Below are 20384 nucleotides of genomic sequence, written 5' to 3' on the forward strand. Positions count from 1 at the left end.
GGCATTTAAAAATGCAAGGTTCTCCCCTTTTCTTTATAAATGCAAAAGTGAACCTTGAAGGAGGGAGGGGAAGCCTTATTAAGGGTTTTTGAGGAAAAAAGCAAGTCCAGTACTACACTACAAGCAGACTCTACAATTTTAACAAATCTGGGTATCTTATGCTTTTGCAGGTAATTCTGTCTTTTCTGTCTGATATAGCTTCACAAATCATTCCTTTACTATAATATAAGTTAAAGGCATCCTTGGCAGGTTTTTCTTTTTTTATAAATAGTTACATATGGATTATTTGTACTTAATTTTTTTGGTTATGCTCACTTTTTTTGAAAATGCCTTTGAAGTATGGAATTCTGCACTTAAACATACCAAGAATTGATAACAGTGACACCTTTGCTACTGTAAATGGAAGAGAATTAGGCTGCTTCATTAATTTCTGCCTTGTAATTCAATGAAAGCCTATTTGCAAATATACCCTACAAAGATTTGGGTGTGACTCAGGTCTTCCTCAGGACGTTCCCATGTAGGTGAACTGCTGTAAATATGTTGCATTAGTACATGCCATCTGTTATTTTGGGGTATGTCTGAAGATGGACAATATTTTAGACTGTAATACCCATATTCAGGTGGATTAATTTGACAAGAAAACTACAATGAAAAATGTTTGTACAGAGAATTTATCTGACCAGTTTTTCTTTTGTGACTATATAGGGCATTGCCTAAAATCTAGCCTGGTAAATGATCTTCTGATAAGTTGATCAGATAGGGGACCTTCAGACTATTAAACACAAGAGAAGAGTGAGCTCATTCCCTAAAATTTCTTGCTGTTCCATCATAATAAGTTAATCTTAATAGGTTTCTCCTAGTTACCTGCCAGGTTTTTAATCCATTGGGTGCATTGTCTGGCATGAGTTTACCTTGCAAGGCAAGGACGCTGGTTGGTAGCTTGGGATCTGCAATCCTGTGCGGTGAGGACAAATTCTCTAAGCTGTCTGGAGGCACAGGACTCTGCATGAGCCCTTCCTGTGCTAGTGGATTCTGCAAAGCTCTAGTTTTCATGGGTTTGTATTTGTTTTTCTTATATTAGCAATGTGGAGGCTGCACTTTTTTTTATCTGGAACAGTTAAACATTGACAGTCTTTTATTAGGTGTGATGATCAAAAAGTTAAATGGAAATTTAGAAAAAAAGGAAAAAAAAGGAAATCTAAATGTCCGGAATGGCTAAACAAGCAAACATGTTCAGTAAAACAAAGTGAAATATTAAAAACATGCATGGAAGTTGTCCCTGAAAGTTATAAATTGCCTGTTAGGCTAAATTAGGATGAAAAGTCTTAGTCACTATTTCAGTATGTGGACATAGGCTCTGATGAAAAACACTGTAATATTTCCTTGAAATAATCTCTTCAGGTAACCTTTGCCTAAAATATGAGTCTTTTGTGTAAGCTTTGGTAGTTCCTTTGATCTGCTACAATGTAAAAGTGGTATTACTTTAGGTACTGAAACTTCCTCTCCCTAGAAACACCAGTGCCTTGTCACAGAAATAAGGTTGTCATTCATCTATTAAGATTTTAATTGAGTCAATAAATAACCGTACTGAGTTTCTACACTGGAGGACTGCTGAAGTATGAAACCTCAATTTAGTCTCTTGTGTTTAATCATTTGTTATTAGACAGGGAGTTTGGTAGTGTGTGTTCATCTGTTCTCTCTGCCTTCTCTTAAACATTTTATTGCGTCTTCTCTGCTCGCTCACTTGAAAGACAAATCTAGGGCACAGAGGACCCCATGGTTTCCAAAACTGTGCACCTGAACTGCACGGCAGAGCGGATGATTTATTTATATATATATTTTTTAACTTCTTCCTACTTTGTCATCTTATGGGAAGGAAAAATGATGCAAGGGGTGCATCCCTTGGGCTACAGACTCCAGTTCATGATTTGTTTTCTGGCAGCAAGGCAGGGGGTTAGTAATCTTGGACAGATCTTGGGAAGAAGATCCAAAGCAAGAGAATCTGCTTGTGTTTCATTTCTGTTTCCCTTCCTTCCAGATGTGCTAAACCACCATCATCATTAGTGAAATGTTTTCAGTGAAGCGTCAAGACTTTACTTGTCTTATCTTTCTGCTGGAAAATGCAGGTAGCGCTCGTATTCCTTTGGTACTGCCATCGCATCAGTCATATAAAGCGCTTGTACGACTGCAGAACCTGCTGTGCTGAAGGGAAGGCATCCCATCTGAATTGGTGGTAAAGAAATAATGAAATCAGCTGGGGTCTGCTCGGTACTGGTGAGCTGTTTTTCATTTCTTAAACCTGAGCACATCTAAGGTACAATAAACATGAGTGCGATAGTCCGTAACCACCCAGAGGTAGGAGGCGTTAACAGCAAGTAACCCACAGGACACCGCGGGCATGACCAAGTGTAAAAGCTCTGTATCTTCTGTATTGAGCAATACCTGATATCTGATGCTATCTGTTCCCGTGTGCTTTTTGCTGCTCGCTGTCTCAGTGACAGTTAGCTAGAGCCTGGTGCTCCACAGTGTAGTAAGTCAATGAATTCATGACTCAGGCCCCCCATTTCCTTGTTCATCTTATCAATCTCTATCAGTCTACCCTATCAGCCTAGCTGCTAAGTAGAAACAGGCTGGGAAAGGAACAAAACTGCAGTATCATATTAATCTATCATGTGACTGCCTGTTTTTTGGGAGTGCTTGGGTATTTTTAACCAGTTTGTTAAAGCTAGATGTTTGGTCATGTACCTCTCGTGCCCCAGGTATGCTGCTTGTTTTTTTTGGTTACTTTTTGGCTTCCTCAGCACTCAACAGCACAACGGTTTGTCTGGCAGTTATGGGGAAATGAACCCTTCAAGGACAGCAGGCAGGAATGGAAATACCGATATGGGATACACTTGGGTAGTGGTGTTTTTCATACTCTTTACACCACAATTCCTCTGCAATAGCATTGTCTTTTCTTTATGGTGTCTGCTAAAGGTTTTGAATTCAAAAATATATTGAATTTTAAGGTTTTCTATTCATCCATTCCTGTTAGATCAGCAGAGTTGTATCTCTTAATGCTCCACAATTGCCTGCTGTGACAATGAATGGCCTGTCTTCAGTATTCAAGATTATTTGAAGATAGTTTTCACCCTCCACACGAAATCCCATTTCTAAGTTTTCTCAGCATCATGTGCTGCTGTGTCAAGTTACATGTATTGTGAGTTTGTGCGGTGAAACACAAATGTCAAAGACTGCCCATCACAGAATTGTGTGTCAGAGTTGATATGCGTTACTAGATTTCCACAACAGGGAGATCACACTGTAACAGAGAAACAAGAAGACAGGGCAAGGCTCTCAGCAGTCCTTTGAAAGACAGTACCAGGGTGCTACGGGGAACAGTTCATGCAGTGCCATCTCTGTCCTGCTTTGTCACTCCTGCCTGCCAGGATAACCGCGTTTAACAGGAGGTCAGCTGTGACAAGTGACCTTGAAGTGGTAAGCTGGTAGCAGCAGTATAGTCCCTTTGTCTGGAACTTATTTTATTCCCACAGAACAGCTTTTATAGGTGTGTTTTATAGACCTCTATGTTCAGATGTTCTTCCTACCCTGCTACGTGTATTTAGACAAAACGTAGGCTTGAGAGTTTCACATAAAACATTATAACTCCCCTGAGGCTGCGAGACACTTTACTGCACATGAAGATTTGCCCCAAGAGCATTATGCTGCATGCACATGTTGCAGCAAAGTGTGTACAGCACGGTTGGCAGAGGCCCCAGGGCAAAGACCAACGTGGGACCCCTTTTCTAACTGGTTGTTACTGTTCTTCCTCTTGCCATCTGCTCCGAGGTCCCTCCAGCTCCTGAGCTCCTGTGAAGGTACCCAGACTTTACACTTGATTGCTACTGACCTGTGTGGTGCTGGAGGAAAGGAAGAGGAGGATTGGAAAGAGTTTAAAAAATAAGTAATTATATATGTATCCTGTTAGGAAAAACAGTAATTCACTTTAAAAAATATATATATAAAGTCAAAAAGGTTGAATCCAGCTGCTCTTAACACTAGTATATCCGTTTGCTCATACTCTTTTCTACTATACAATGTTATATTATTCATAGTAGAGGCTGCAAGGTGTCTGAGAAATAGATGGGAGCAGGAAAAAACAATCCACTAATGTATTGCATCCCAGGTTCATTAGCATCTTGTTTTACTCTAATGCAGCAGGTATGTCTGCCAAATGCAAAACTTGGCCCACTGCTCTAAATTATAAAGCTGAGTAACTGTGCTTCTGCATCCTGACTGTGAATTAGAAAAATGTAAGTGACAGCAAAGCTAATTGCAGTAGACTTAACACTACTGGTTTTAAATAAGGATGTGGTGCTGTGGGAAGCCACATGCTGAGTGTCAAATGTAAGTTGCTTTCCCCTTTTTCTTTCTCTCTTTTTGTAGGCTCTGTCTTCCTCTGCTTTTCTTTTGTTGTTAGCGCCTTCTTTCTGGTCTTGAGAACTCAAAGTGCTCACTGAAAAGGTAACACTGGAGATCCATATTCATATCAAGTTCCAATCTAGTAGCAGCTGCCTTTAAAATGGCTGTCAAACACATTTTTGGTGAGCTGTGCTTGCTAAGCATTTTCTAGTGCTGATGTCATTAGCATAAAAGAAGGCTGATTACCCACGTGATCAGTTCTTCCCCCTTAAATTAAAAAGAAATATTAGATTTTTTATAGAAATTACATATATCAGTGTCTTGAAGCTGTAATTTGTCTTCGCTTCTCTCTTGTCCTCCGGAAGTATAAATAGGCGTCAACGCATGTCATGCCATTAAGTGTCATTTTTATGGTTTCGAGCAGGTAGCCAGTTGCTTCCTGCAAGCAGCATCTAATTGTATTTCAGTCATCAGGCAGGGGTTATATTTATTTCACATTCATGCTAAACTATTATATGTGTTTAACCTTTCTTCAGCTATGTCAGATTTCATGGTATAGTGCAGACAATTCAATGCATTATGCTGTTCAACCCCTATTTTTTCATAGAAAATTCAGAGGGGATGCAGTAGTGCATGTAGCAGATATATTTAAATGCTGATTGGTTTTATATGGAAAGGAGCATTTCAGTTGGCAGCAGGCTGTGGTAGAAGGAAAAATGGAGGAACTGCATCGCTGTAGATCAAGAAGGATGCTCTTGTCTTGATGTGGAGACCGCAGACCGTGGCAGATTTTGCAATAGGTCACTAAGAGTCAAGCTACAAATGGCCACTGGTACAAACCACTGTGGTCTCCTCTCTGAAAAAAGCAGGGAGGACGGCACGCTGCTGGTTTGTTGCTCTTCTTAGAACAAAGATAAGACAACTAGATATGTTCCTTAAGATATGGGAGCATGTCAGAGAGAAATAACGTACGAAATTACGACAAATAAACCTGTATATCTTCCAGTGGTATTTCTGTTAAACTCAGATACCATATGGTGTCACTTACTGTTCAAACATCAGAGTTCCTCTCCACAAAAACATTCAAGTGAAATAGTATGTTACTCTTACTTCACATAGCAAATCATTGTAAAGAATTTGGGTTCGTTAAGTTATCTTCTTTGGAATCACAGAATCATTAAGGTTGGAGAAGACCTCCAAGATCATCTGGTCCAACCATCCCCCTACCACCAATGTCACCCGCTAGACCATGTCCCTAAGCACTAGGTCCAACCTCCCCTTGAACACCAGAGGGGTGGTGGAAGCCATGAAGATGAAATTCATACTGGTTGTGTACTGTATGCAAAACTGACCTGAGTTAGACTGGATTTTTTGCCTCTTTTGACCCAAAACTTGCTTACAGAGTGAGTAAATTATCACCGCCATTTTACAAAAAGAAGAGACGAAGTCGCAAGCAGAGGCTGTCTCCTGTCTCCTGATTTGCTTTTTTGACCACGGTGTCATTGCCCTTCAGTTTATGCATGAAGATGTCCCTGAACTAAAACAATAACAAAGAATCACCAGGGAATTAGCAACAGTTTTCTAATAGTATGATAATTCGGAAAGGCAATTATATGCACCAAGTTTGGATCCATTCAGAGTTAAGCAAAAATAAGAGAGGACCTTGGTTGGCCTTTGAAAACTAAATTCTACAGAGGCTAATAATTTGTCTGATTGACTAGAGGTATAATTTACATGATACGTGTTTCGGAGGGAGAACTATGTTTTACCTTATTTCCTGCTTTTGTTTCTCATAAAGCGCCTAATTTTACCACATGCTGTACCAATGTTTTCCCCACAGAAGAAATGTTTCACTAGATAATTTTCGCTGGTGTGTACATGCACGGGCCGGAAACAGTAGCTTTTTAATTGACACAGTTGAGCGCAGTACAGATAATAACTGCTATTTCAATGAGAGTTCTCGTTCTTCATCTTAGCTATTGTTCGGGAATGTAAAGAAGATTTTAACCACCTGAATATAAACGCCTGTATCTGAAAACTCTGGCTATTGATAGCACATGTATGTGGAACATATTCTAGAAATACCATGGCATTTCACAGATTTGGGCCCTTTATCCCACTCCCCTTAAATTCAGTGCTAAAAAAAAAAATATTGGCTAGACAGAGCAAAACTCCCGCTGGTTTCTGTGAAAGGAGAAAAATTTCCAGGCATGCAGCAGGATCAAGGGGAAAGAGCTGAATCTTGGAAACCGTCAGAGAGCTTAGAAAATTCTGTTGCTTGAACGCAAAACAAAAGCAATACTGTGGCTTTATCGGCCTCTGAAATGTAATTCTTCTGATTCAGCATCTGCTTAACACTGTAGAGTAACACCATGCAGCATATATTTAGAATACAGGGCAGAAAATGAGGAATAATTTACTGATGCTGTAGAAAGGGTTTGAAGGGCTCACGGGCTCTGTGCTTGATGCATCTGCTTTGTGCCCTCCCCAGCCCCATCATTTCCTTCCAGGGGGAGTCACTGGTCCAAAGCCTTGCTCTAAATACCAGGTTGTTTCCCTTTTAAGCATTAAGCTCTTCAGTTGTGCTACCCTTAAGGTTTCCACAAGTGTTGCTCTTCCACTGGCTGATTGCCATTTCGGATGCATTTCTATCTACTCAGTATTTAGCTGCTGGACCCCTGTAGTATTTTGCACCCCTAGTTGATACTATGCTTTACAAAGCCCAAATTCTTATCTTTCCATACGATTGTTGCAGAGGAGAATCAAGGAGCTCTTCAGAGCTGATGAGCTTTTCTTGCTTTGGAGATAAAAATAATAATAATAAAATCTATGCATGTGCAGTCTAGGTGAAAGCAGAAATAAATAGGTATGAGACCTAAAAGTCTGTCTTGCTCCTTCTCAATCAGGCACTGCAAAAGCTCTCTGTCTCTTCAGCTTTAGAGGGACCTCCAGAGTAGGCATAGCTTTTTGTTCCATCATGGAGTGAGGTTTGGAGGTGGGAGAGGTCTGGATGCAGCTGTGCCAGAGCTGTGTTCGGCTGGACAGCAGTTCTCTGCAAATTGCCATGAACCGATGGAGGGAAGCATTCACTGCATGGTGGCTGATACTAATGTTGACATAGCCTGAAAAAGCTGTAGAGATGAAGATTATGCCACGTGTGTCCCTTTTTAGAGGGGTATACTTAGCTAATGTGGTGGGTTGGCCGTAGCCAGGAGCTGAGCACCCACACAGCCCCTCACCCTGCTCTGCCCTGCCTCCGGTGGGATGAGGGAGAGAACAGGGAGAGCAAAAGTGAGAAAACTCGTGGGTCAAGATGCATGCAGCTCAGTAGGTGAAAGGAAGAGGGGAAAAAATACAAGCAAAGCAAAGGAAATCGTTCACCACCTCCCACGGGCAGATCGATGCCCAGCCAGTCTCCAAACAGCAGCCACCTTGCAAGGAAGCCCACCCTTTTCTTCCTCCGTCCGTCTTTACTGCTGAGCATGACATGATCTAAAACAAACCTAAACCACAGCACCGTGCTCTGAAGAAAGCTAACTCCATCCCAGCCAGACCCAGCATATTCACATTCGCACGGCCCGTTCAGATTTCCGTATGGAAAGGGCCCTTCACCTCGCAGCGTACGTAACCCCTTGTAATTAATGAACCTCCTACCTCCTCCCTCTGCTGCCGGTTGGTCAGGTAAGGGAGCAGTAATTGAGCAACTACACTGAAAGTTCAAAAGCACGATTGTCATCAAGTAGAAGAGAAGCTCTTTGGAGAACGGTTATTATTTTGCCCAGGGAAAAAAAAAAAAAAAAAGCACAAAAAATTCTTAAAATTCTTCTCCTGCTAGACTGAAAAATTAACCTGTTGGTGAGATGGGAGTGCTTTTGTGGAGCTAGCGGTGATTACACAGCCTGTCAAACAGCAGTGGATATTTTGTTCAGCAGAATCAGTACTCTACAAGATTTGAAAGTCTTTCAGAGAGTCGTGTGGGTGTGTGAAAAGTGAAGTAACAAGAATTGTTGTTAAAGGAGAAATGAGCTAAAATGAGGCTGAGGAGGAATTTTATTTTTGAATGCTCAGAAGAAAAATCCCTTGGCACTCAGTAGTTAGATTAGAGAACAGCATAAATGCTTAGAAGAGAGAAAGTGGGCACAAGTTCTTCACACGGAGAGTGCAGTGATTTGATTTAAAAAAGCATTTTTGTGTATAGCAGTAAATTAAGTTCAACGATTAGAAGTCCCTTTTTCTTTCTCCTGCAGCAGTGTTTTTCTTTCAAATCCATACGTCTGAAGGCCTTATAACAATAACTAGGCATTTAAAACACTAAGAGGTATGCAGTTATAGAGGTATACACACCGACTTTTACTTTGGTTTATTTTCTTTATTGGCTGTTTCTCCATGATGGTGAAGTTGTACAAAGGGAGGGCTTTCTTTTCCAGAAATTCAGTTAAAAGGAGGAACTAAAAAAAAAAAAAAAATGCAGAAAGTTTACTATGATTTGATAGACAGGCATACAAAAGTAAGTGTGAAGTTACACGGAATAATGATGCAAATAAGGATCAGTTCGGGGATGCTAGCTGGCTGATACGCAGTGCAGTAAATCATCTTGTAGTGAGGCTAACGGCAGACGTGCAAATGAAATGGTTTAGTAAGAAAGCCCAGAAGGCTATTACATAAGATTACAATGCATTATTTCAAATGAAGCAATTCTTTTTGCTCGTATTAAAATATCCGAGCCCAAAGTTGGGTACCCATTGATGTTTTTGTTTGGTTTATTTTCTTAATATGCTGCAAATCATCTGAGTCATACATTTCCTTCAAGCTGATCCCAAAAATCATTAGATTTTGGCAGTGGAGTGTTTCATGTCTCATTTCTTTTATTCTATGTAATCGTGCATCTTTGACAGTCGTGTGCATTAATATACTTCCAGCACATTGACATGAGATTCTAACACTTCATTATCTTTTAGGATTGCAGAAAATATGGTAGCTGTTGGGGCTTCTGGCAAACTACATGCAGAAGGAATTTTACAAATTAATGTGAATGTCACAATATTATTTTTTTTACTGACATTTTTACTGTCACTCTGTTTCCCTACTTGCTTTTCTACCTAATTTAGTGTGTGTTGTTTTGTTCTTACTTGTTAGGATTAGTTTGGTCAGCACATAAATATCCTTGCTCATTAGATCAGGTAGTAGCCCTGATTTGAACTAACATGAGCAAAACAGAAAACTGGCCAGGTAAGCTGAAATCCACATAGATAAATAAATTATACACATGCATGACCCAAAAAGAGAAATCTGGGCTCTGGGAAAGACAGTGCTGCAGTCTTACGCAGCAGGAACGTGCCTTTGGTAGAAAATTGTGTGTACTGCTGAGGTAGGGGTCATATATTTAAGAAAGTGACAGCACTGCTGCATTTTTTGGTGTCCAATCACCTGACAAAATCCACGTGGTGTAAACAGCTGCATGAGAAACTGGAAAGGCGTGATGGGGTTGCAATAAATGGTGATTGCTGATCTGGGAAAGTCGTTTTGAGTAATGGAGTAATCACTGCCTTTTGTTCATAGAATGAGCAGCTTTAGTCAAAAATAGAGTTACTGGTCTTAAATGCCGGGGCTTTTTGCTCTCTGACTTTCTGTGGCACGGGTCTGGGCTGGCCACTTCTCGCTCAGGGTGCTACTGGCACTGTGGATGCGGTCGCACTGTATTGGTATCGCAGAGCCTCGAGAAGGCGTGGATAGCTGAAAGGAAACCACAGAAAACATAGCATCCGTTAGCATCGATGGAAAAAATCCTTTCAGAAGGGGGCTGAGGGCCCGCCTTGCACAGCAGCACAGCATGCATCGGGGCTGGCCGTGCTCTCAGAGCAGGCTGGTTCCTGGCCTGCCGCACCGCTTGCTCCATCAGGTGGGCAGCAGGCAGGAGAAGGCAGCAGCTTTGGCTGGTGGGATAATCTGTGCTGTCTTGGCTTTCTCTGAGACAAGCCTCGCTGAGGCCAGGAGGCCAAGTTCAAGTGTTTCAAGGGCTGGATCCAGCCCCCGGGCTACTCAGCCCACACTGCTGTAAAACCGCTCTCTGTTTCAGCGTTTCATGGCAGAGCGTGCGCAGCAAAACTCCTCTCCGCCCCCTCTCTTCCCACCTGCCCAGCAAATCCAGGGCTTTAAAACCAGATTAATTCCCAAGTGTTTTTTGTCTTTGATTGTAGCACTGTGCTGAATGCATTTCACTGAGCTCATGAGTTAGAGAAACCTGTGTTATCTCATCATCTGTTGTTTTTTGCAAGTGTGAGTTATCAGGCAAGGCAATAGAGCAGTGAAAGCGCTTAGCATTAATAAAGCTAATGAACAGCAGCGTTGGGTCTGTCCTCGTGCATGCAATCAATTTTATGAAGCTGGCTTCTTCAGTCATTTCTCCAGGTGCTCCTATAGGGCCCTGGGAAAAATAAGTAATAAATACTTAAACACTTCCAGTACTTAGATGAATATTTTACATTGTAGAATATGTGAATATTAGTAGCTTTAATGCAAACTTGAGAGTTAGAAAAATTTTTATAGCCAGAGTGGTTGGTCACTAGGCTATAGCTCATGGATACAGGTGGTACTGAATGAAGGAAAGTGTTTGCCAAACTGCGTGCGTTTCAAGAGGTACAGAGGGGGCAAATGGAAAAAAAATGGAAAAAAAAATGGAAAATCCAGCTGCTGTGTTTTGTTCCGGTTTCTCCATCCTAAAAGCAAGAATAAACAAATTAGAAAGCAAGCCTGGTACATCCCTGATAGAGAGATGGAGGAAACATCCCACTAAGAGGCAGCCAGCACCCTGCTGGGGCTGGAGGGCAGAGAGCACTTGGGTTTGGTAGGTTCACCTCCTGTGGGAGTAACTAACCTGCCGACTGTGTCACTCAGCTGCTGGTGCTGGAGGAAAGCAGCGCTTGGTGCGATGTAGCAGTGATCAACCACTCTTGCACGCAGGCCAGGACAGCTCTGAGTTTTGAGAAGGGCTCTCCTCTCTGATCCTGGTACACTTCTCACTGGGAGGCAAGGCTGGCTTCGCTGTCAAAAATGTTTGTCCCGAAATAACCCATAAAATTACCCCAAAATTAAGTTAGCTTTAAAAGCATAATTCTAGTGGTGCTTAGATATAGGAATTTAGTCCTCTTTTTGCAGAACTTAGTCCTGTAAATCAAATATCACCTATCCAGAACCAGGTGACATTAAAATGCAGTCAAAGTTGGCTGCGTAGAAGGCACCTGGAAGCAGTGTAAGGGTAAGAAATATAATTAGGCTTTAAGGTTAGATAAAGAAGAGAACTGAGTTTTCAGATAAGCCCATTAGGGTTAAAACCAACAAGTGATTCAGCAATGAAACACAAACTGATGGAATCATGTAAGAAAATATTTTTGTGCTCCTGAGATCAGAAACACCACCACCATAGGGCACGGAACGTGACATGTAGCAGTACTTTGAATATGTTTAATCTGTTTGTACATCTCTGCGGTTTGGGTCAGCATACGTGAAAGTAGATTCTGCGGGAAGATCAGCTGAGCTTTTTCTATGGATTAACCATTGGAAATTATCAGAGGCAATCATGGTTTTCAGTTGTGCCATTTGTGAAGAGATCAATAAGGTTTCCGTTAGGTCAGGAAGCCACACAGGAAAGGAAAGGAAATTATTGAAAAGTTATGACACTTAGGGAAACAGGTTCATAGTTTTCTCTTTAAATTGTCTAGAAAAGTTTCTACCTTGCTCTAGAGAGGATGTAGAATCGATGAAAACCATCCATTTTGCTATGGGAGTAGAGAACTTCTCATGATCATATGGGAGCTTGTTTTTCTCAAAAATACGTCAAGACTTGGGGGGTTTCTTACGCTATCTCCCTCTTCTAGAATCTCAAATACCAGTTAGTAGTGATCTGTATAGGTCTACAAGCTGGAAAGACACAAGTTTATTTGCAGTTTCATTTAGAGAAATGAAGCACAAAAAGGGGAAGAGAAAAAAAATGCTGTTTGTGTACCAGCAATGCATAGGCTTGCTTTGAGGTCCAGATCATGGAGAGGGTCTGACAGACTTGCTGGGCATCCCTGGGGGCCACTGAAGTGGAAAAGCAGACTGATGGTGTCCTGGGTTGTGTGCTGTAGAGACCATCAAACGTCGGGGAGGAGGGCTTTGTGAGCAGCTAACTCGCAGGGCCATCAAAAGCACAGGATTTAGCTATCGTAATGATTTGGATAACACCAGCATCTGCCTGGAAAGGGACCCAGCAGGAGGCATTATCCAGCAAGGTATTAAATGCATTGGTGAGATTTGATATTTAAGAGAAAGTAGAGGATTCTTTTCTTTGAAAACAAACAGAAGAAACTCATTGAGGGTGTCCAGACAGAAGGTAAAATTGAGAGGAGTCGAGGATGTGTTATACAGTTTTTATGATGGGAATGAGAAAGGAAATAATAGTGGTAGACTTCAAAAAAGTGCTAACTTACCTCTTTGTGGAGGAAAGAGTGGAAGTGTAGTAAGAGACAAACCCCAGGTAGGAGAATGAGGTCCAAAGGAAGTGGAAACTATCAAGTAATGAGGGACAAGCAGGGAAGTGTAGCAGAGGCACTTTAAGGACATTATGAGAAAGACCAAAGCACAAAATGAAACGCAGCTAGCAAGAGAAATCAGAAGTAATAAAAAATGTTTTTATGAGGCAAGTTTTCAGCAATTCATTGTCAAAATGAATTCAGCATTTTCAGAGAAGCCGCTAAGCTAGTGGGGCAGGTTGACCTTCAGTCTTCTGAAACATTCAGGTTTTAAAGATGCCCATTAATCATATCTGTTCTGTTGGTTTTCTGTGAGTCAGCAGGTTTCCTCCAGCTGAGAAATAGCTGTATCAAGTGAGAAAATCAGAAAGTGCCATTTGTTTCCTCCACTTACCAGGGATGGTCACCAAAACTAGTAAGGCTTATAATCAGCTCCACTCTTCGTCTCCCTTTTGACCTCATTTACTACTATATAAACACGCATGCTTTGTGTTTGCAAAGGTAGAAGTAAACACCTTGGAAGAATTTTTCTGATATGGTCTTCCACTGTAATAGTGGGAGAGATTAAATCTAGAGCTCCGCTTGCTTGATTTCTTCTGCATGGATCTTCGGTGTCACACAAGAAATACAGAACTTGACAGGAGACCTTTTTTTTTCCCAATGTACGGCTACATTTAGCACATACAGACCTAAATCTTCTGAAAACAAGTATGTTGAAAAGCTCCCAACTTCAGGGCTTTTAGAGATATCCTGTTTCTGTGAAGAATAGGGGAACCAGATAAACTATGGGGAAGCTCAGGTAGAACCGGGGACTCTCTGTATGGGCATAGGAGACAGAGGTTAGTACTTGGTTGCTGGGGGGCAGGTGTAGCTCAGTGGAGAACCTGGCAATGTTCTTGAAGAAGCAAAGCAAAGTGGGCAGGGAATGCTCCTGATGCGCATCTGGTGGCTGCACATTGTAGAACTGGCACTTGTGAGATGGCAAAGAGCAGCAGGGAAGAAAGCATTCTCGGTTCCCCAGAAAAAAAAAAAAAAGCAGTTTCTCCAATTGTTTTCCCCTTTCATGCCATGATATGAATCTAAGGCCTGGGACCTGTGTCCCTGGGATAGTGGCTGTAGCTGCCAGGAGTAGCAGGATCCTGGGAACAAACTTCTTGAGTGTCGGGCACGAGATCATGGGAATCAGTGTCTGCACCGTGTGAAAGGGTGCCACCAGTGTCCCTCTTGACTCCTCTGTCTACTAATCTGCTTATAATTAACCTTGCAGACTGGATGATATATGGAGCGTGCTGTTTCCCTACTCTCTTTTGGGGTGGTACACTCAACCCCCCAGAGGTAACATTTTGTGGTTCAGAATTCCTAAATAATTACTGAGGACTCAGCTGTGCCTATGCAGGGTAGTTTTGTATTGCACTCCCACAGGAGTCAAGGTACTGCTGGGTTCCTTGAAAAAAGATTTCAGTTATTTCTGAAAATCAGCAATTAACAAGTGGGTTTTGTGTGTTTTAAGACAACAGAACTGTCTGTAGTTACAAATCTGCTCTTAGTGGCTGGGGCTGAGCACAAGTTTGTACTTCTTCTGCTTGGAGAAACGCAGTGAGAACATTTTAGAGAACCAATCGTTCTGACCCTCCTAAACCTAATTTTGAATAGCGCTGTGTGAATATAACAGCTTTCTAGAGGAACAAGAAACAATGCTTTGCCACATTTGGGCATTGAAGTGAAAATGCTAGCGCGCTTTGCAGTCCTGGTTCTGATTTTTCAGTGCACATGTGGCTTTTGGTACCAAGCACTACGACGGGGGAACTGGCTATAATGACTTCTCCAGAGATTGCTTGCACTTTTTGCACCCTCGAGCTGTTCAGTAACATCCTGTAGACTTTCTGTTTTTCTGCTACAGATTTTCTCATTACCTACGAGTGCTTCGTAGCTGGGAGCAGAGGTGGGAACTGTCTGAACAGCCCGCTGCAGTGCTGAGCAGAGATGAGTTAGCTTGAATCCTTTTGGTGCAAACTTGGTATCACTTCATGGCAGTACCTCGTGTCCTTTTTATGTACCCAGACACGTGCATTCCTTCTGTCTGTAGCAGGTACCTGTACCACTACATAGTTGTGAACATATTACATTTCTCTCTCTGATTTCCCCTTAGTAAAATGTTAAAAATTATATGAATAGCGGAGTGTGCAGGTAGAAATCTCTGCAAAACACGCACAGTTTTTGGACAGAACCAGAAGAAGAAAACGTGTCTGTTTCTCCTCCAGATAACCGTTTCGTCATTGACCTTGCCTGGCTTTGTTGGGGCATGACGTTACCAAAACCAATACCCTACTCTGTTTTTCTTTGTAGAATGAAATGACAGATAACTTCACCGATCATGAGGAGGAAGCAGAAGATGACGACACTTACGTGGTTATGGTAGGCTTGGAAACTCAACCAGCCATGAGTAAGTCATGTTGTTTATCAGCGGCACATCATAAGCTGTGTTGTGTGGGATTATGGACAAACACAGGGGCCAAATTATTTTAATACTTCCAATTTCCACGTTACTGCAACTTCTGAGGAGGCAGGTGTCCTAGGGGACAGGGGAGGCAGGCAAGGGATTCAGTCGTGATAACAAAGTCTTGCTCAGTAAGACAGACCGTGGTGCAACCAGCGCTCCTGGTAAATTCTACAAAGTTGTGATCTCTGCTCCAGATCTCGAGGAGAGCCTTCATATAAGAGGAGACCCTGGCTACAGGTGTGGGCAGTTCCTGTGTGGAGGCACAGAGGGTAGACATTTTGCAGCTTGATCTTTATGCACCTAAGCATGTATTGATCACAAGTTTGTTGCTAATCTGTGTGGTCAAATGCATTCCTCTTGAAAACTGCAGAGCTGCTTGTTTGCATTTACTGATGACAGTTTCTTTAGTTACATATATTTTGCAGTATCATGAGTTTATAAAGCTAAACTTCATCCTGTTTCCATCTTATCTGTTTGTTGACAATTTTGTCTTTCCAACTGTCTCATATTCTGTATGAACATGATATTTCTTATTTGCAATGTTTAAGCCTGCTGCTTTTTGGCACATCTAGGTATACAATAGACACTGTGAAAATGTGAGCTAGAAATCCGGTTAGCCGTGACACGCTTCCACTGTCTCTGTCACCTTTCCACTATATATGGAGTACATCGGGGTGGGCACATGGAGGAAGAATGTGAATCGTAACAGATGGCCGTGGTAGTCACCTACATGCTCTAACCTCCCATTTTAATCTGTGGTGGAAGAAAGACTTCACCAAAGGGTAGCTCAGAAGCTACCTGCGTAGCTTATTCTGTTATGTCACTTACATGCACCCCCCAAATCTTGATGCTGTACGGTGTTGAAAATTTATCATTTTACATACCTGTGGTCTGTGGGCCATTAAAAACCACCCCAGATTTCCACAGGAGTCCAGCCATGTCTCCCAAGGGCAATGTGTATTTTATTTTAGAGAGATCCAAATAGGCACCCAAAATCCATTGTATAAAAACAAGTTACACAGATGGGTGAGCTAGGGCTTTATTTTCCTAGTAGTGCACCGTGCTCCACTGAAAATCAAGTAACACAAATTACGGAGGTATGGTAAGTGTGTGTGATTGCATTCTGACAAGAGCTCCAGAAAAGCTGAACGTACCGTCTGCACGAGGATGTTGTATATCAGAGTAGCAAGACATAATAAAAACTTCCACTGCTGATCTGGTAAATATTTTAAAAGCTGTTCACTGACGGTGTGTATTTGACAGCCTTCCTCCACTGTATTAGTTCATAAAAGTTTTATTAGCCACTGCATTGCTTCTGTGGGGATCCTTGAAACAGGAAATGTTTCCAGATGGCAAATTTTAAATGGAATAATGCATTCTTTAGCATTAAATGCCAAGCTGAACCTGGGAGATCAATATGGAATTGGATCAAGATGCCAACAAATAGCTGAGGTGGATGAGGAAGAGGAAGATGATGTAGAAGACAGCAGAGAGGAAACTAAAGATGAAGATCGAGAAGGGGAAGATACCTACACCCTTGTCAACAGTCCTAACAATTTATATGCCAGTATACCTGATGATTCAGTAAAGACCAGAAGAGACTTATTTTTCTACAAGAGGCCACCTCCTCCTCCCCCTCGAAATCTGCCTGGCACCGTAAGGCAGGATGAGCTGCACAATTTATCACAAGGTATGATCTTGGGAGGAAAAGAACCCCAGATACAAACACACATGTAAACTCAGATTAGGTGCTGCTGCAGAAATTATGTATGCTCACTTCTAATAGTAGTAGCTAGACAGCATGGCCCTAATTCTGCACAGCAAACATGTGCCTGTGACCTGCATGAAGGTCTTCACAACCAGGTGTATCAGCTAATACAGAGGTGTGGGCTGCTGGGTTACAGTTTCAGGTTTTTCTCACTCTGTCCATCTCAGAATGCTACCAACTAATACATAAAATACTTGTTTTACAAGAGAGGCCTAAAACAAAGCACTAAGCTTGTATTTTTCTCAAGTTGATTTAAATATTTACATTTAAAAATATTAAATACTATCTTGATTTAATGCAGTTTATAATTTCACAGGTAGAATTAATACAAAAGTGACTGTGTGGAGAGAAGTAACAGTATTTTATTATGTTTTAGCCAATGTTGTGGTTAGAAATAAAACACTACATTGTGTTACAAATAGAAAAGAGAGAGAGAGAGATTGTGACCTTTAAGGAAATGCTTTTCTTTATTTTTTTTTAAATATTTCAGCTCCAGAGTAAAAATCTAAAATTTAGTGTTGTAGTTGAGAAGTCCAAAATACCATTTGCATCTATTTCAAAAGGAGTGATTATATTTTTTTTCTCATTGGCAAAAAGTAAATATGCAAAAGAATTCAAGCTTAAATACCAGTTTTAAAAAATCTTGTAGAAAAAAAAACTTTTGTCATGGACACTACTGATAAGCGTGTGCACAAATTGCCTGTGAGTTTGCTCCACAGCTTATTACTGTTAACTCTCTTTTCAAATGTGGCATAACCCATTAGAGGCCTAAATTACCATCACCAAGCACTTTGATGTTCATGTAAGTGCACAGAAATAGCTGTTCAGCCTTATAGCCTGCTTTAGATAGGTTTTCTTCCTGTTTTCTGCTGTGAAAGAAAAAACTGGCTACGTACAGCAGGTCACAGATTCCAAAAGGAAGAGGGGCAGAATAAAACCACTATTGCAAATGCACTTTGCTTGCTATGCCATACTCAATGTAGGTATGTATGTATGTACACAAATGAGGGGACAGGTTTGGCATACGGGATTTGTTAGCATAGGTCTGATATAAATGCCTGTATTGGGACCGCTCTCATGGCTACACCGTCAGGTAGCAATGTGTCCCTCTCTGCCAAATGCCCGTTACCTGTACGTGGATCCCAGAAGAGGAAACTTCTCTGCTGTGTGGTGCTGATAAGACCAATGCATTTAGGAATGCATCTGTGTGAATCAGTCACTTAAGACATGCCGTGAATTTTCCTGAAGTCCTAGGCTTGGTTTCGTTTCACTTTATTTTGGGGCTGGGGATGGGGGTATCAGAATTCCCTAAATTGGCATGGTATTTGCTTTCAAAAAGCTCTAATGAGTCACTGCTACGTGTTTTTAGTTAGCCACTTAGTTTAGCTATTGCTATGGAAGACCTAAAAGGCAAGTCCCTTCTTCTTGAAGTCTTTCTTTTGGCAGTGGCATGAGAGTGCCCCCTGTGGGAGTTAAAAGAAAGAAAATCCTACAGAGAAAGAAACGGAACTTTTATAGTGGCATGGAAACAAAATACTTTTCATATTAAATATGGCAGCTGTATTAATCACGCTTGTTGTTTTTTTTTTTTAAAATTATATCTGAGCCAGAATACATATTGATAATATGTATTAATAATACAGCCCATTTATAAATGACACATCCCATTTACAAATGTATCATAAAGATTGTAAAGCTCCTCTGAACCCATAAACAGATACAACAATTGTTTAATTTACTGTAAATAGCAACCAAAGCATTTAAAACTCCAGTAGTGACCAAAGCCTAGCTCAGTGAATGCACATTTACATGCAGTTCATTACAACATTAGGAAAAGCTGTAAAATGTAAAAGCTAAAGGAAAGCAAGTTCTGATTAGATGTACGGTGAAACATGGGGAGTAGAGACCCAGCAAAGTCATTTGGGTGTGGGGTTTAGGATAGTCTTAGCGTAGATAATAAGAGGTCATAAATTTCATTTATCCTTTAAGGGGCTTTTAATTTTTTTTCCACTTTTCCCTACAGTACATTGTAGTAAAATGCTCAAAGACAAATGGGACATTGAAGATGTTGGAAAGACAAAATCCAACATTTTCTAAAATAAGTTTAATTCCTTAAGTCATTGTTGCAACAGCTAACAAATAGCCTGATTTGCCAAAATGCCAAGGACTACAGGTACCACTTGCTTGGCTTCACCATTAAGGAATGTGTTCGTATGACTCTTGTTGGAGCAACCGGGGTATGCAGCATTGCTTTTAAATAAGAGTATTTACTTTGTGCCAATATATTAGCATCTAATTTTGATAATCTGATGTGAAATCATGAGGAGGCCCTGAAGCTGAAATTATACCTTTAGGATATCCTCTCTGCTGACGTAGATGATCAGAAACCAATGAGAATCAGAATGTCTAAGTTTAGAACTGAAATTAGGTCTCCTCTTTACATTAGAAAAATCTAAAGCCTAAAGTTAAGTCTTGATCTCCTTTCTTTACCCCACCTACGGAACACAATTCCGTGCTTTTTCAGAAAGGAATTTTGTGGAGGACAGAAGTGACAGAGAATATGGTGATGGACTCCTAACAGCATGCTACAGAGAAGACCAAGATACATATGAGGAAGATGACAAGGAGGAGCACCCATACACTTTTGCGAAATTGGATGAATCTCTGTACGATTTGATACTGGCTGAGAAGGAGGAGGAGAAGAGGAAAGAACGCAGGTCGTTTATCACAAACAGGCCTCCAGCCCCTGCCCCTCGTCCTGTATGTTCGCCTGCCAGAAATGAGAACACTCCCTACATAGTACAAGGTCAGTGCTTGCTTCTTTGAGAATACTTGCTGATAGAATATGGACGTGTTTGTTCCTTTTGATGAACAGTTTTGTTGTGTTTTTTTTAAAGACTAAGATCTTTGTTCAGTTGCTTTCAAACCAACAAACCTGTTGATTCAGTTTACCTGTTCTCACTTTTCAAATGAGCTGAGAACATCTCTGACTAATAATTTTCAATTTGCATCTACGATAACATCACTTTTTTGGTTTAATTTTACAAAAAATATGACAATCTGATGGAAGATGAAGAATCACTGGGCTAGCTGTGAGTGCATTTATTTCAATGGAATGATACAGAATGTGCTATTTGAGTAGCTTTTTCTTTCAGTTTCTTTATCAAACTGTTTTTTCTTAATTCTGAGAGTAGAGGTTTCAGCC

At 41.1% G+C, this 20384-nt stretch overlaps 1 protein-coding gene across 7 annotated transcripts in view; it reads left to right on the forward strand.

Moving 5' to 3' along the window:
• The window catches only part of BANK1 (B cell scaffold protein with ankyrin repeats 1), a 141468-nt gene that overhangs the window by 100764 nt on the left and 20320 nt on the right, over positions 1–20384 (forward strand). For all 7 annotated transcript variants that reach the window (XM_066996832.1, XM_048066399.2, XM_048066397.2 and 4 more), the window contains 3 exons: positions 15258–15354; positions 16796–17101; positions 19704–19985. In XM_066996832.1, the coding sequence (XP_066852933.1) occupies positions 15258–15354; positions 16796–17101; positions 19704–19985 (685 nt within the window). The remainder of the gene's footprint in view (positions 1–15257; positions 15355–16795; positions 17102–19703; positions 19986–20384) is intronic.

Source organism: Anser cygnoides, chromosome 4 (assembly GCF_040182565.1).
Source record: "Anser cygnoides isolate HZ-2024a breed goose chromosome 4, Taihu_goose_T2T_genome, whole genome shotgun sequence".
Taxonomy (NCBI): domain Eukaryota; kingdom Metazoa; phylum Chordata; class Aves; order Anseriformes; family Anatidae; genus Anser; species Anser cygnoides.